A 17620-nucleotide genomic window follows, 5' to 3' on the forward strand; every position below is an offset into this window, starting at 1 on the left:
ATATACTTACTTATTTGAGACTGCTGATATATAATTGGACAAATTACAACCTTAGATTCTTTAGTTGGATGTTTTTTGCACAACACAATGTGTGTTTTATATATATGTTTTCCTTAGGAAAAAATCTATGCCAAGAGAAGCCGAAAATTTGATTTATATACATAAAATAATAATTTATGGCACTAAAATTAAACTATATTCAGGGCCCCAAATGGAAACTGTATGATATAGGACACATCAACCCATACAGTTTACAATCTAAGGCATTAAAAAATAAAAGTTTAGGGGCTGGGGATATAGCCTAGTGGCAAGAGTGCCTGCCTCGGATACACGAGGCCCTAGGTTCGATTCCCCAGCACCACATATACAGAAAACGGCCAGAAGCCGCGCTGTGGCTCAAGTGGCAGAGTGCTATCCTTGAGCGGGAAGAAGCCAGGGGCAGTGCTCAGGCCCTGAGTCCAAGGCCCAGGACTGGCCAAAAAAATAAATAAATAAAATAAATAAAATAAAAAAAATAAAAGTTTAAAAGGAAAAGGCATTGAATTTTCATGATCCAGCAATGAAAGGGAGACAAGCTATTTTTTTCTTTGGAAGGAGAAGAATGTTTGAAATTTAAAGAGGTTCATAAGGTAGAAGTGCTTCCTTCTGTGCTAGAAGATTCAACCAGTACCCAACAAAATTAGAGTGTGTTTGTCTAGAATGAACCTAGGCTTCAAAAAGGAAACAAGACCAAAAAACAGACTTATCTGGAAAGAGTCAAAAGATAGTTTTAGAAGATTAGATTTTTTTCTGAGGATCAAAATAGTATATGTGTGTATATATATACATATATATAGTATATTCATATATAAATATATATACATGCATATATACTATATATACATATATGTATATTTTGATTTACTTTATATAGATGTTTATATATACGTAATATCAGTGGATAAACTGAATTCGTATTTAGTTTCAAAATATTTTCTAAATTTAGCAGAACAGTTTTGTTCAAAAAGTAAACAAATATATTATTTTCAGCACATTGGTTCCTCTTAACAATATGATAAGGATATCATGATAGAAAATTTCCAATGTTGAATTTTAATGTCTCAGTAATTGTTATATTAGTATTTCACTATTTAGGCTGATACTAATAATGATATATGCAAGGACATGTATTACTTAATGTCTGGATGTGATGAATGGGCCATCACTGGAAATAGTCAATAAACTTAACCAGGATATAGAAGGCAGGATGCTTGCACTCAATGTGATATAGATTCCAACAATCGAAAGTTCTCCTCAGTCCTCATTTATGATTTTCTTTCCTCCTGAGGAAAATCAAACTATAAAATTGGCAGAATCTATCTATACTCTGTCTGTCTGTCTGTCTGTCTATCTTGCGCACGCGCGCGCGCGCGCGCGTGTGTGTGTGTGTGTGTGTGTGTGTGGTCTTGGGGCTTGAACTCTGAATAGGGACATTTTCCCTAAGCTTTTAATCAAAGCTAGTGTTCTACCATATTAGCTTTTTGGTGGTCAATTGGAGAGGAGAGTCTCATGAGCTTTCATTTTTAGACTGCTTCAAACCTTGATTCTTTGATCTCAGTCTTCTAAATAACTAGAATTATAGGCGTTAGCCACTAGTGCCTGCCTTCACATTGTTTGAAGTCATCAAGATATGATTATTAACTTTAGAATTCTCATTTCTAGGTTGGGAAGAATATTCTTTTTTACAACAGCTGGAAGAGATTAGATTGTAGCAAACACCTTGTGAAATACTTATTGTTAATAATAAATTAGACAACTATGGTAAATCCAAAATACAAATCAAATCAATTGGCTCAGTATTTTTTTTAATAGAAAGACTAAAACTGTCTCCCCAAGTATGAGCATTTGACTTTACATTTTTTTTAGTAGATAATATTTTTCAAATGAGGCTGTTTTCTGAATGTTAGTATGTAGACATACTCAAGTACTGAAATCCTAACACCTAAGGTAGATGGATTAGGAGGTGAGTCCTCTGAGAACTCATTAGGTCTTGAAGCCAGTGTTCTAATGAATCAGTCTGATCTCCTTAAATAACAGCCCTAAAGGAGCTTCTCAACCCCTCCCACCATGCAAAACAATAAAATGTATTGTCCATCACCCAGGCAGCAAAACTGACAGTGCTTTAATTTTAGACTTTCTACTCTCCAGAAGTGTGAGAAATGAATTTATTTTTCATAAGTCACACAGCTTACGATGTTTAGTTGTAGCAAATATACTAAAACAGGTGTTATGCAGCCAAGTTTTAGTTTTCATGCCAGCAGAAGGAATGTTTGATTGCTTTAGTGGGTGAAGATCTGAAGACAGCAGTGATTCTCTCACAAAAGAAAATGTTCTCCCAGAAGCTACCAGCCACTTTCTTTATGCCACATTTATTTTCTGTACTTAATTATCTCTCATCCTATCCTTGTTAGCAGACCAGCCAAAAGACCTACGTGAAAGTGAAGAGGACCTACTGAATGGCTTAATATTCTCCATAATCAACATCTCTTTTGTTGTCTCCATGGTGCCAATGTATATAGGACAAGATTAATGACACCCTCGACATGTCCATTTTGCTAGCAAGGGTCCTTCATTTTCCCACAGTCTGAACAATCTCTAGTGCTTGTAAAGTAACATTCCCATTCTTCTGGACCTCTGGGAATGGGACATCACAAAGATTTTTCACATTGGACACAGGTCCAAATTGGAAGCATTGTGACAGATCCAAGTCCATCAGCTCATCATAACCAGTGTAACTAAGATATCACTAATCTGCTGAAGGGCTGATCAGGTCATGACTGTCTCCTTCCATCTCCATCTCCCTATGTATCTTATTCTATGGGCCTCCATGAGGTAAGGGCTTTAGAATTGCCTGCTAGATTGCTACTACCTTTGGGATCTCAAATGAGCATAACTCAGGATGCATGGCAGATCTGGGACTGGAAGCAGTTTGCAAAATGGGCCACCATAGAAAGTGTGGCTATCCTGGGAACCGGAGCTAGCATGGCAGACTGAAATTCAAATGTCCCAAACATGGCTTTGGTGTCTGTCATACTTCAGGAGGTACAGTCTGTTAAAACTGATTTGGTTTTAAATTTGACTAGTTTATACAGATATAGTATATTATCTTCATTAGGCATTCCCAACACACTAATATATACCATTGAGCTTCATGCATTAAAGACTGAACACGGATGTGCTTATTCTGTATAACATAGACAAACATAAAGTAATGAACTCTGAAATCAAAATGCATGCCAATTTAAATGCTGTCTTTGGATTTTGACATGCTCAGTTACTGGAGGGAAAAATACTAAACAAATCTTTTCTCTTGCAAGATTAGAACAATGCCCTTTTTTGTTTTTGTAAATACAAAACAATGAACTTACATCAGAATTAAATCTCAACTGGCAAATGTTGCATGATATGATTTGCTTTCTTCGATGAGGAAGAGGAACTCCAAACGTATGATTTATTACAGCTTTCTGAATCGGGTCCATCTGTAATGAGGGAAATAAATACAACAAATAGAAATAAAACTTGTCAGTTCCATTGGAAAGTTGCCTGTTTCATTAAAGAGTCAATCTGTGCAGCTTCGATCTACTGCTCCCATTATAAAGAACATTTCTATGCTAAGAAAAGACATTTCAACTGCCTCAGAAAACAGATAATAAGCCTGAAGCTTGGGAGTGATAAATGTTCCCATTAAATCTGCAAACTAAGTGCTTTTCTCATTTGGGATCAACAATTGTACCAGCTTGATAATCCTTAGGTATAATTAAAGGTATTAAAACTCAAGTTCTTGCTAATGACAGAAGTCTCACACACAAGTATGCCTGTACCATTATCCCTAAATGAAGTTAAAAATAGATTTGGTCAGTTAGGCAACTATGAAAGTAAATGATATACCATTATTCAACTTTAACCTTATATTATGTTTTAAAAAGCCAGGTGTGCGGGTGCATGCATCTAATCCCACCTACTGGGGAAGTGAGGTCTTCCTTATGGAGGATTGTGTGGTTGGAGCCCATCAGGCAAACTCAGCAAGTCTGTGTCTCCAAAACAAATAAAAACTAAGGGACCAGGGGCTTGGCTTAATAGGTCAGCACTAGTCCAGTATGTGCAAGGCTCTGATCCAATCCTCAGTACTGAAAAAAACATTACAGGATATGATTCCTGTGCCATATGGATCTGTTAATGAAGTCATTTAATAGTCACTTGTTGAATACTTAGTATATACTGATATCCTATGGACTACTTTAGGGGGACTCAGAGTTTGAACAAAGTAGCAATTGCTTCTCTTTACCCTATCTTAAAAGAAATAAGCAACAACCAAACATGTCACAACCTATCTCTAATAAAACTCAATTCCTCTCAACTAGCCTTGTCCTATGCTCAGATTGTGATCTTTACTTGTAAGACTGACAGAAAAAATTCTATATGCTCCTTATGATTATCTATGTTTTTGTCTTAAAGTTTTACTGTGATTTAAATGTGACAATTCACAGAATTTAGTAGATACTGTTCAGTCTGAATTACGAATCCAGTAGGCTTTCTTACTATATGAAACATGACTACCATGTTTTATATGTTGCGGATCCTGCAAAAACAAAATCACCTATAATTTTGTGTTCTTAGAATCATGTTTGGCTCCCCAACAATTTAATTATTTGCAAAAATCACTGTGATCTTTGCAATCTAAGTTCCTTCTTTAATTCAACTCAGTATCTTGATCTCATCAATAAAACTAAATTCCAAACCACAGTATCTCTTTTCCTAAGCCAGTGCCTACTATAGGACAATAGTAGAAAGACCAAAGGGTTTGACGTAGGATTAATGTCTGTCTGTGCTCCCAATTTTCCTATCTCAGTCAATTTTCCACACTTTTCTTAAGCTCCACCCTTAGCCTAATTTTCACAGAACTTAAATGAGCAATGCACAAACACTAAGACAGCCAGTGTTCTAAGTATAAACCTCAGCTGTTTCAATAGCTCTCATTTGACTTCTCTAGGTCATTTTTGTATCACCATTTAAATATTATTACAACCTTCAACAATAAACACAGAGACAACTAAGTGTACCTCCAGCCACCAGCTGAAATGAAATTTTAAGCTAAAAGAGATACTCATGTATTGGTGGCTCACCCCTATAATCCTAGCTACTCAGGAGGCAAAGATCTGAAGGAACGTCGTTCAAAGCCAGCCACAGTAGAAAAGTGCATGAGACTCTATCTCCAATTAACAAGAAAAATGTCAGACTGAAATTATAGCTCAAGTGGCATAGTGTAAGCCAGTAAAGCAAAATGTGAGGTAATGAGTTCAAACCCTGGATCTGGGTAGTTAACAAGTGAAAAAAAAAGTCACAAATGATTTGTCTTGTCTCATACTGTTGTTTGTATGTACACATTCCTTTCAGACAAATTATACCTACAAGACATTAATGTATATATCGGTCCTATCATAACAATATCTTGAAATAGAAATATGCTGCCTATTTTTTGCTAGAGATGCTCTCTAAAGATAGCTGGTGTTGAGGTTTTGGTAAGCAAGATGCTAATTAGGTCTTTCAATAACCCTGGGGAAGCAGAGATCTCCACACTATCTGTGCCAGACGTATTCTGGAACTGGACACTTCATGGAAATATGACCAGTGCCCTAGATTAAATTCTTTTCTTGAAATTGAATGAGGCTCTGATCACTCTGGCTGTAAAATCCTATTTCAAAATGCAAAGTGGTTTGCCTTCTTTAGAGACATTTTTATTTCCCAGCATACTTAAGAAAAATAAAAGACTTAAATGGATTATATTTTGAAGATGGATTTCACAAACTATAAGCATGCTGCTAAAAGTAATTGACACAGTTTAACACATTTATCAGTGAAAATGCACACAATCTAATGTATGTAAGTGAAAACACATATGTGTATAACATATATGACCATTTACAGTGAGCAATTATGAAAGAACAAAGTCTAATCCATTTGGCTGTTATTTATTTAATTAAATGATAATTAAATGCCATGCAATTAAAACTACATCTACACTGTGGTCTGGAGATGTAGAAACAATAGTAACCATTTCACTAACATATTTATTTACCATGATAATCCTTTTAATCTATGATTTCCATAACATAGCTAAAGCTTTTACTCTTTTGTATTTTTGTACCAAGCATTGTATTCAGAAAGTGGGGAATCTGAGAAGTAGAAATATTTTCATATTTTACAAATATGAAAAATGGTGTAATGGTTTCCAGGTAGTAGCTCTTGTCCTGCTGATAACTTCCCAGGTAAAGACACTAAACTAAAATTAGTACACAGAATCAGATGCATGAAATCTTCAGACTGAGTCCCACTTAAGCTTGGCACTATTGAATTATAACTAAGGAAATGGTAAAGCCCACCTGATATGGTATGACATACTTGTATAATTTCTAAATTGGGATATATTAAAGAGTAGACGTTCAAAGTCCTTTCTCCAGTATACACGGTTTCCAAAATACTGAGATAAGATTACAGAGATAGTGTAGGTACAACCACTGGAAGGTGATACAAGAACATCATCAATAATAGAAGCTACAGATACAGATGGGACGTTGAAAGTAGTTACAACTGTGATATAACAATCATTTCCATAACATGGAGTTCATTTCACTTAGCATCATCTTATGTGTTCATAAGGGTATAGCTATTGGGCTCCTGTGATGCTCTGCTATGATTTGCCTAAATCTGTACTAATTATTCTCAATAAGGGAGACCATAGAGTCCATGTATACTGGTATTAGAAGTAGGAAATTGAAAGGGAATACCAAAATTGAGAGACATAGGGTAAAAAAAGACAAACAACTACAAAAGCAATACTTGCAAAACTGTTTGGTGAAAGTGAACTGAACACCTCACGGGGGGAAAGGGAAAGGGGGAGGAGGGAGGGGGGTATGAGGGACAGGGTAACAAACAGTACAATAAATGTATCCAATGCCTAACGTATGAAACTTTCTGTATATCAGTTTGATAATAAAAATTTGAAAAAAAAAGTCCTTTCTCCAGCTCCCCCATGCAAACAAACAGAAGAACAGAATGATACACTACCTATTGCTTAGCTCAACCAGACTCTAGACTGAAATTCAATTTTCAACCCAGCCTATGGCTTATTTAAAACCAAATGAATATGTTTTTCTTCATTTCAGAGTTAAGGACTTTGGTGTTTCTATCGAAGGCCTAGGATTCTGCTGTCATCCCTCTGAGATTTCTGCTAAATGGATTCACAAATGAGCTTGTGAGGGGCAGGTCTCCAGGGCACCATGACAGCTCAGGAGTCTCCATTCCAGGAGGCCTGTTGCATTGTGGGGCAGAAAGAATTTAACCCCAAGTTTCTATTTCTTCCTCTTGGCGACTGCCTCTCTCTCTCTGATCTATTACCAACTTAGTTCTTAGTTTTTAAATCAAAGAGTAAGAACTTAAATGCCAGAAGTTTAGAAATCTCCAAGTATAAAGGTTGTGTTTTCCAGCTGATATTTCTATATAGTAATGGCCACTAACAACTAACCATCTAAAGGTTGCACTCATAGACACTCCACATGTATTTGATGTTCATAAACAGTATTTCTATCCTAATGTGCTTGCTTCTGAAGGCATTTTTCCCTATGACTCTTCATCAATACACTATATATATATCTGTGTGTGTACGTATATATTTCTGATTGTTTCTATGTTGAATATTGAAGTCATTCTCTGAGATATTTGGAATTATCTGGAATTTGATTTGTGATAGATTATGTATAGAATAAGTTTTAGTGAGTAATGAAAAAGAGTTTTTCAAAATGTCTATTGCAACACTGAGATGAAATTTAGCACTAACTCCCCAGAGTGAATGACCATTCCTCAGATGAATAGCATTTTCTAGCACATGACATGCTGCCTTATGATGATAATCACAACTTAGGGGATCACAAAATCCCCTGCAGTTGACAAACTAGATGCAAATACATGGGCCCTCATGATCAACACAGGTTTGAGAATGTGCTAGAATGACTGGCAGACGGAGGAGGAGGAGGAGGAGGAGGAGGAGGAGGAGGAGGAGGAGGAGGAGGAGGAGGAGGTAGAGGAGGAGGAGGAGGAGGAGGAGGAGGAGGAGGAGGAGGGAGGAGGAGGAGGAGGGAGGAGGAGGAGGAGGAGGAGGAGGAAGAAGAAGAGGAGGAGGGAGGAGGAGGGAGGAGGGAGGAGGAGGGAGGAAGGGGAGGAGGAGGGAGGAAGGGGAGGAGGAGGGAGGAAGGGGAGGAGGAGGAGGGAGAAGGGGGAGGAGGAGGAGGGAGGAGGGAAGAGGGGGAGGAGGGGGAAGAGGGAGGAGGGGGAGGAGGGGGAGGAGGGAGGAGGAGGAGGAGGAGGAGGAGGAGGAGGAGGAGGAGGAGGAGGAGGAGGAGGAGGAGGAGGAGGAGGAGACAGGAGCCTGAAGATGGAGTGAAAGCTTCCATCTTCTCACCCTACCAGAATCTAGATGGTCGTGCCTTCACCTTTCCAACCAGGAAACACATGCAAGTCTTATTACCCAGAGTTCTAATTGGAACTGAGTTTTTGAAAGAACTCCATCTCCAGCATATTCCACTCTGTGGAGGTCAAGCTGTTATTACTTAGCACAGATACCCAATCTTCCAGTAGTGTGGTTGGTCCTTCTGGTGACTGGGCCCCATCCTCAGTCATCTCATTAGTATAAACTAACATATCACTAGAAAGCAAAGACAGTCCTATAACTTGGGCAATCCAAAGAGTTAGAGGTACAGATCAAAAGATAAAGGCAAGCCAAAATCTTTATTTTACAACTGTTGCTCATCTTCATATGAGTTTAAATACATCATTTTTTCAGAGTTGTAATCATAATAGAAAAAGTATTTCTTTTTCAGTTATCACAAAAATATCGTTTACTCATTTTTTTCAGTGTTACCAAAAAACAGTAGCAGAGATTTTGCTGAAAGTTCTACCATAATTTGTGTTCGTACCCTATGTTACATATTTTATGTTCCATAAAAATAAGAGCATTAAAAAATGTAGGGGAGAATGTAGCAATGACCACTAAAAACACACAGCGGTTATGCCAGAAATGAATTTTACAATAAAAATAATATTGCCTTAACATGGATGATTGTCAAAAATAAGTGTAACAACATATTTGGTAAGAATAAGCCCTTGGGAAGCATGGAGAAAATTTGGGTAACACCTACCAAAATTGCAAGAAAATCTCCCACGTGATCTCAGCATTGAACTTGTGGAAAATCTCTGGGTAGTGTATGCCAAGGAAACATCCTGCTAGCTGGGTTTGTGTTGGCCTGCACATTCCCACGTGCAATAGGAGAAATGATTAGAAAGTGATCAGAAAGCTGTAACTTTCAATATGCAGATGTTATAAGGAACTCATTAACTATTTCAGAGTACAAAGAGATCAAAAACAAAATGCAGAATACCTATGGTAGGAAAATAGACTATAAAACAGTCACCCAAACATAGTGAGAAGTGAAGTAGGTGATGAGGGTAGTGCTGTTCCACTCAGACAGGGAGGAGGACAGCAGACAGTAGACAGAGCAGTCAGTAGACAGAGACAACAGGCAACTCCTGAAGAGAGTTTCACAATACAAAGAAGTCTTTGTATTTCACAATACATAGAACATAAAACATGGATGTAGTTACTTTTTTGAACAAAATAGATGGACAGTAAACCCCTGACTATGGGAGCATACAAACTGATGGCATGATTCCCAAATAGATAAAGAGCTACAAAATAACTGAGAGATGCACATAACTTCAAAGACACTTAAATGATATACCTAGGGCTGGGGATATGGCCTAGTGGCAAGAGTGCCTGCCTCATATACATGAGGCCCTGGGTTCGATTCCCCAGCACCACATATACAGAAAATGGCCAGAAGTGGCACTGTGGCTCAAGTGGCAGAGTGCTAGCCTTGAGCAAAAAGAAGCCAGGGACAGTGCTCAAGCCCAGAGTCCAAGCCCCAGGACTGGCCAAAAAAAAAAAAAAATTTAAATGATATACCTATCAAATAGATCCTATTAAATAGATCCTGAGTTTAGCACAGTATACAGTACACATTTAGTAGACAGAGGAAAGTAAAAGGCGATTGTCATAAAAGAAATCATATTTCAATTTTGATTGTGATAATTACAGAATTGTTGATAGGGGTTTTTTTCTAATTTGCTTCCTTTTTCACTGCTGGAGATAAAAGGTGAGCTTCACACGTGCTAGACAGGTACTTTGCCACTGATCTCGGCTCCAAAGTATTTTTAAAAACCTTTCTCATTTCTTCATTTCAAATGAACAAGAGGGCTTTTTGTTTTGTTTTGTTTTAATTTTGTTTGCTTGGTTTTTAATGTAGTGTGTGAAGTTATTTATTTTTTCTTTCATTTTTTCCCCTTTAGTTTATCCCCTGTTGTTTCTGTTTATTTATTTTGGTCCCCTGTGTCTTGTATATATTCTTATCTGATCTGGGGAAGGGAAGGGGAATGGCTAAATGCTGAGACAAAGGACATCCTGTGAATCAATGCAACAGTGATACAAGACACTATGTTGGAAATTAACTTTACAACTTCCGGTTTGGGGTGGGGCGTGGTAAGAAGGGAAGCCAATGGGTATGTGAGTTTCCATTATCCTAATGAGTTCATAAGCAAGTTTGCAATATTCCTTAATGAAAAGTTAGGGATAATCACAAATACAAAATTTCTATTAATTGTTTGTCAATGTATAGCTTCATATAAAAGGTATGGTAACTAGAATTAAAAGAAAGGTATAGGCTCAATTCCTAACTATTGTTGCTTCTTAAGGGTGTTAAAGATAGGGCCAGGGCAGTGGCTAAAGAGTTCTGCACGTACAACTATAACATTTTTTTAATAAAATGAGTAAAATAAAAAATGAGAATTGCTGGTAGATAAAAGATTTGTTAACATTGACGTAAAATTTTGTTATAACATGGATCATACTTTTCTTTCAATTCTTTCTCTATCTCTATCTCTGTCTCTCTATCTCTGTCTCTCTGTCTCTCTCTGTCTCTGTCTCTCTGTCTCTGTCTCTGTCTCTCTCTCTCTCTCTCTCTATCACTTGAGCCACAGCTCTACTTCTGACTTTCTGGAAGTGAATTGGAGATTAGAGTCTTTTGGACTTTCCTGCCTGGGCTGGCTTTGAACTATGATGCTCAGTTCTCAGCCTCCTGTGTAGCTAGGATTGGAGTTGTGAGCCACTGGCACCTGGCCTCTGTCAATTCTTTTAAATCAAAAAGGAAAATGTCAAATATTCCATATGACACATCAAATAAAATCATTTGGGAAGATGCCTGTGTTCTCTATTCTACAGGGTTTAGATTGGTAGAGAATTTAAAAGGAATATCACTCATACCAACCAAAGGTAGCCATGCACAGAGTTCTGGTGTAAATGATATTTAATGGAAGTATGAGTGAAGTCTCATGGGCTCTTTGCTTTGACCAAACAGGGAGGACTTGCAAAAATCACTCGCCAAATTCATTCAGTTAGAAATTTCTGTCTACCTATTTTCTTTACCACATCAAGTCCCACATTTGATGATTTCATACCTTTAGGAAGTATGAAAGGCATAAGACAAAAGTCAGTTTTTCCTTTCTTCCTGAAGAGTCTCCCTGTGCTAACCTGATCATCTTCCCCAAACTTTCAGGGCTCCAGGGAAATCCCTTCTTTTTATTTTTTTCCCCACAGGCCTGCCCCAGGTTCTTCTTGTCCTTTCCTATTGATCTGAGAAACCCAAGCAGTTCTTTAATACTGATAATCAAACATTAATATCCAAATTTCTAACATTTAGTCCCAAACTTTAACAGTGGAAATAAATTAAGTTCCCAATGCCTTTTGCTAAACCAGATAACTTGATGACAGTGCCACAGCCTTATGCATTAAGATAAATTTTTCAACCACAAATTAGAAAACTTTTTAAAATGTTGTTTCTCTTTAAAACAATGCAATAATCCTTTTAGACTTCTGGTAATGCCCAAACTTGATGACCATTTTGGAGTTTAAATTTAAACTCACCCATTTTTACATCATTCTAACAGTTTTTAAATAAAATTACATCTTACACACACACACACACACACACACACACACACACACACGTGTAATAAGATCTTAAAGAGCACAAAAATGAACATTAGGCCATACATTTTCAGTGGCAAGAGATATTTGCCAATCTTACACTTACAGGTGACCAAGCTCTAAGATAAAGCTTTTAACTAATAACTTTAGCATTCTCCAGCCTCATTTTCCAGGGTTTGCTAGGGTTAGCAAGGCATTTTAACATCAAATACTTTTCTGAAGATAGCTGTATGGGGATTCCCTGGACTAACTCTGCCCACAGACAGTCTTCACTCTAGTCTCAGCCCAACTTATCAGAACATTTTACATATCAGTTGACCCTTTAAGTACCTTCAGTTGGAAGAAGGGCGGTTACTGGAGGCTGATCTCTTAGCCTACCAGGTGGCCTGACTATCTTAGGCCAATTTTAGCCAGGAGCACTTCACAATTTCAATTTGTTCACTTTAGCTAGTTCTTAGTGCAATGTCCTCAGCTGCCTGCACACTCCCAACTGCCTCCTTGCAGAAGGGGACACACAAAGCAAGCTCTGATTTCTCCTATAGAGACACAAGACTGAACCCAAGACTCAAGACTAGGGCAAACAGAATTCAGAAAAACACAAAACAGGAGAGACACAGAGACTTTCAGAAGATTTCTCCAAAGTAACTCCAAAAAGATTGTTGTGTTTTTCTTTTTTAAGGCCAGTACTTTGGCATTTTTCTTTGCTTTTTTTTTTATGTTGCTTCTCTGTTTTCATTTTGCTTTTTTTGTGTGTGTGTGCTGGTAGCTACTAAGGCTCCTAGACACAGTCCTTTATCTTTTTCACTCAAAGCTGGAGCTCTAGTACTTCAGTCACAGTTCCACTTCTGGCATTTTGGTAGTTAGTTGGAAATAAGAGTCTCACAGACTTTCCTCTCCAAGCTATCATCAAACTGCAGTCCTCAGATCTCAGACTCCCTCATAGCTAGGATTACAGGGATGAGCCACTGGTGCTATCCATTCCATGTTCTTAAATCTAGCCATTAGCAAAGTGGATTGCACACATACAGGGCCTCAGTTCTTGTCTCTTAAGTTGCTAAATAAACTGAACCATATTTAAGTGTGATATCAAAACAATATCAGCTCAGCATGGTATTTACAATAGCAGCAAGAAACCTGGATTCATAAGTAAGGGGTGTTTATTATTATTATTAGAGTTCCAGGACAAAATATGGAATTCAGCACCAACTTTGTATCTGATTCTACATATAATAGCTTGCTTTTCAGCAATAGAACAACGGCTACTTGTCTGTTTTTCAAATGAGGTTAAACGTGTTTTCCCAGGTAGTCTCAAACTGTGATCTTTCTGTCTTTGCCTCTAAAGTAGCTGGGATTGCTGGTATAAGCACAAAATCCAGGCCCCTAAAAACATCTTGAATACAAGTTTATACCCTAAGGGTTCCTTGACTAACTAAGGAGGAACTGATTTTATTCAGAAAGTCAATGCTGGAATTTAAGGGAGTGATGGAGTTTTTCCAAGTGCGTAAGACATGCCTCCATATAAGTGATATTAGGCTGCTAGTATCTCTCTGCCATGGCTTTGTTCTCTAGTATTCTGTGGTAGGTTAGAAAAGTTGAACATAGCAAGTTCAAAGCAAAGAATGAGCTTAAGTGCATCTTAGTTGTTACTCTTCTTCGAATCATTTATGTAAATTGCTTTTAGCCAGAGCCCTGTGGCCCTGTGAGGGACTGCCTACAGACACCCACACTCCAAGGTTTTTCACCGGAAATGTGGAATTGTTACCAACTTACTTTGTCTTTTCAACATTAAATGCCACTTTAGAACTCATCTGTGTGAGGATCCCCTGTGGGTGGGACAATGATTCACTGCACATGTATTCCCTGTTCGCAGCCCTTTCCTGGAACCTGTGGGCACTCTGTATGTTCAACTTTCCTGATCATCCCCCTTCCTTATACACGGAAAAGCTCACATTCTGAAAAAGAAATCTGAGGGAAAAGGAAGAAAGAATGTTTCATAACTTCTGTGAGCTCCCTTATTTTGCAAGTGATCTTTTCTCTCTCAAAGTGTTAAGAGCCAGGAGCTGGTGGCTTCTGTCTGTAATCCTAGCTACTTAGGAGGCGGAGATCTGAGGATCACCATTCAAAGCCAGTGTGAGCAAGAAAATCAGTGAGATTCTTTCTCCAATTAACCACCAGGAAAAAGGAAGTAAAGCTGTTGCTCAAGTGGTAGAGTGCTAGCCTTAAGCTGAAGAGCTCAGTGACAGCATCCAGTCCCAGAATTCAAGCCCCATGACAAAACAAACAAACAAAAAAAGGCATTAAGTTGTTGTTGTCTTGTATTTTCAGGAATGCATGCTCTCTGATTGTCCTAATACCACAGAGGAAGAATACACCAGCATTTAACTGGGGCACTTTAGAAACACAAACAAGTCTAATTATGACTCAATGGTTTTGATGACAATCCTGTTCTTTTGGACCCACACAATCAAATCTTTTCTGACCTTGAAGGTCTGTAGTACCTCTTCAGGAAAGCTGTCAGAGGTTCTCTGAGAAGGGCCCAAGAGAAACAAACTCAACAACTCTGAAGTGAAGACTGTTTCCATGGCCACCCCAGTATAGACAGAAGGCATGACAGGCTGAGTGAGAGAACATACTGCAGGAATGAATTCCATTATCCTTGGAGTCACAAATCCATAAAACACCTGGCTTCTGGGTGCATCACCAACATGTGGAACTGAAATCTGCTGCATTCTGATGGAAAAGACAATTTGCTTTTGTGTGTAAGCTATAGGGAGCTGAATTTCAAGGAGTTTCTCTTACTCCCAAATAGTTTCTTTGTATGCTTTTATCTTTAAATTTGTTTGGTATACAAAATGAGTTGCTTTCTTATACAAAACAAGATTTATTTATTTATCTAATTATTTGTTTAGGTCCTGGCATGAAAAATATAAATTTCCTCTACCACTTGAACTTCAATGCTACTTCTTGCTTTTTCTGAGTTGATTGGAGACAAGTCTCTCAGGGACTTTTCTGCCCATGCTGGCTTTGAACTGCGATCCTCTGAATTCAGTTTCCTGAGTAGCTGTATTACAAGCTGTGAGCCACCAGAGCCAGGCTTGTCTCTGCGTCTTAATTTCTCCTTTTGTAAGAGCACCAGTCTTACGGGATTAGAACTGAAACTAATGACCTCGTTTTGATTAGATCAATTCTGTGAGACCACTACTTTATACTGAGAATATATGCTGAGTCTGATGTTCTAGGGGTCAAGAGTTCAAGGTCTCTTTTTGAGAAGTACAAACAAACTCGTAAAAGATGGAATGGGTTATAAAATCTGGGAACTATTGTGAAATATTATTATCCACACACTTATTTTGAGGTGTCTTGTTCAAAGAAGAAAAATACAAAATTTCTTGTCTAAAGGGCAAGAAAGTGTGAATTATCATAGACCATTTCGACCATTCCTTCCCTGCCTCTCTCTTCCATATGGTCAATTTTAGTGTCAAAGAATTTTGTGATCTCCATGAGTTTGGGGAGAAGAAAGGAAGTGAAATAATGATATTGTTAGAGATAAGGAGAATATATAAAGAAGAACCATGTTCCACTAAAGGACCAACTTCTATTTACTAGCTTGTAGAAAAGCATAGATATTTTTTAAATGTCACAAGACAGACACTATAAAGTTTATAGAAAAATTAAACAATGGCCTACTAGTACGAGCTATGTAAGTAATTAACTTGGATTTTGTGATTTTTTTAAGACCACAAAAGTAATAACTTTTAAGCTAAATGTTTTGATCTGTGTAAATTTTCTGGTTTATTTGTATATTTGTTTCTTTATTTAGATCACTGTTTAATGTTTTAAGATGATATAATGATGTGTACAATGGCTCTTTAATTCAAATTAATGGATAATCTGTGATCTCTTCTAGCATGGGAATTCCAAGTAACATATATTTAATAAATTGCTCAATTTTATGATTTTACCGATATATAAATTCATGTCTATGGGTATATATTCATTCACACATACATGTGTATGTAGGAATATACACATTATATATTGATATATAGACAAATACTTTTTTGTTTTTGTTTTTTGGCCAGTCCTGGGGCTTGAACTCAGGGCCTGGGCACTGTCCCTGGCTTCTTTTTGCTCAAGGCTAGCACTCTGCCACTTTAGCCACAGCGTCACTTCTGGCTGTTTTCTATATATGTGGTCCTGGGGAATCGAACCAAGGGCTTCATGTATACGAGGCGAGCACTCTTACCACTAGGCTATATTCCCAGCCCCTAGACAAATACTTTTCCTGAAGTACCTTACAGACACTCTGTCAGCTTTTATTATCTCGCATCATTTGATTTCTATTATTCTGAGTTTGGCTGGCCTTGATGTTATCTTACAATATTTTATTAAGTCCTTAACTCACTAATTTCTATCCCACTTTCTACCACAGAAGATCTATATACTTTTCATCTTAAGCAGTGACATGGACTCAGGCAACAAACAAATGTTATTAGGATAAACACCACTTTCCTGGGTTATCCCAGCCATCCACCTCTGGATTTTATTTTTTCTACCCCTCCTTTCCCCAGGCCCCTGGTTCCAATAACATAGACTTGATATGCAATTCTTGGTAGAACCAAGAGTAGTTCCTCTTCCCTATGTTTTGTTAAGACTTCTCCCTTTCTCTCATCTTTACTTGCATATTACACACAAAATAGCTACCTCCCTTCTAATGGATTTTTTTTCCAAAGAGATGCATCCAGTGTGAGTTTATGCTAGGTTAAACACTTTCCTTTCAAGCCCTCTCAGTGCCTGTGCATTCTAGTATGATAGCACCTACCACTGAAATGATCATTTGATTCTCAAATAATCTGGTAAGATTTCTCCCTTCCTCAAATTTGACCTCTGAGGACGCCTTTGTTGGGAGCCTTGATGGCAATATGCCATAAATGCACTGCTCAAGAAGTAAAATTAGTTCCCCATATATTTTAGATATGAGGCCTTTGTCTGTTGTATGGCCAGTAAAGATCTTTTCCCAATCTGTGGGCTTTCTGTTTATCTTGTGAGCTATGTCCTTTGCCCTGCAGAAGCTTTGCAGTTTGATGCAGTACCATTTGTCCATCCTTTCTTTGATTTGTAGCATTTCTGGGTCTTTGTTAAGGAAGTTCCGTCCTGTGCCAAGGAGCCCAAGTGTTTCTCCTACTCCTTTTAGAGTTTTCAGGGTATCTGTTTTTATTTCAAAGTCTTTGATCCATTTGAAATTGATTTTTGTGCAGGGTGATATATAAGGATCTAGTTTTAGTTTGTTGCAGGTGTTGAACCAGTTTTTCCAGCGCCATTTGTTAAAGAGGCTATCTTTCTTCCATCCTATTTTTTTTTTACCTCCTTTATCAAAGATTAAGTAGGAATAGTTCTGTGGGTTCATTTCTGGGTATTAAATTCCTCCAAAACAAAACTGCAAAGAACCAACAGCCCCCTCAACAAGTGGGCTAAAGACTTAAAAAGAGA

At 37.8% G+C, this 17620-nt stretch overlaps 1 protein-coding gene across 2 annotated transcripts in view; it reads right to left on the bottom strand.

Annotated features, from left to right (window-relative positions):
• Positions 1-17620, bottom strand: part of Znf385d (zinc finger protein 385D) — a 323542-nt gene that overhangs the window by 117739 nt on the left and 188183 nt on the right. For both annotated transcript variants that reach the window (XM_048355949.1, XM_048355950.1), the window contains exon 3: positions 3408-3518. In XM_048355949.1, the coding sequence (XP_048211906.1) occupies positions 3408-3518 (111 nt within the window). The remainder of the gene's footprint in view (positions 1-3407; positions 3519-17620) is intronic.

Source organism: Perognathus longimembris, chromosome 10 (genome assembly GCF_023159225.1).
Source record: "Perognathus longimembris pacificus isolate PPM17 chromosome 10, ASM2315922v1, whole genome shotgun sequence".
NCBI lineage: Eukaryota > Metazoa > Chordata > Mammalia > Rodentia > Heteromyidae > Perognathus > Perognathus longimembris.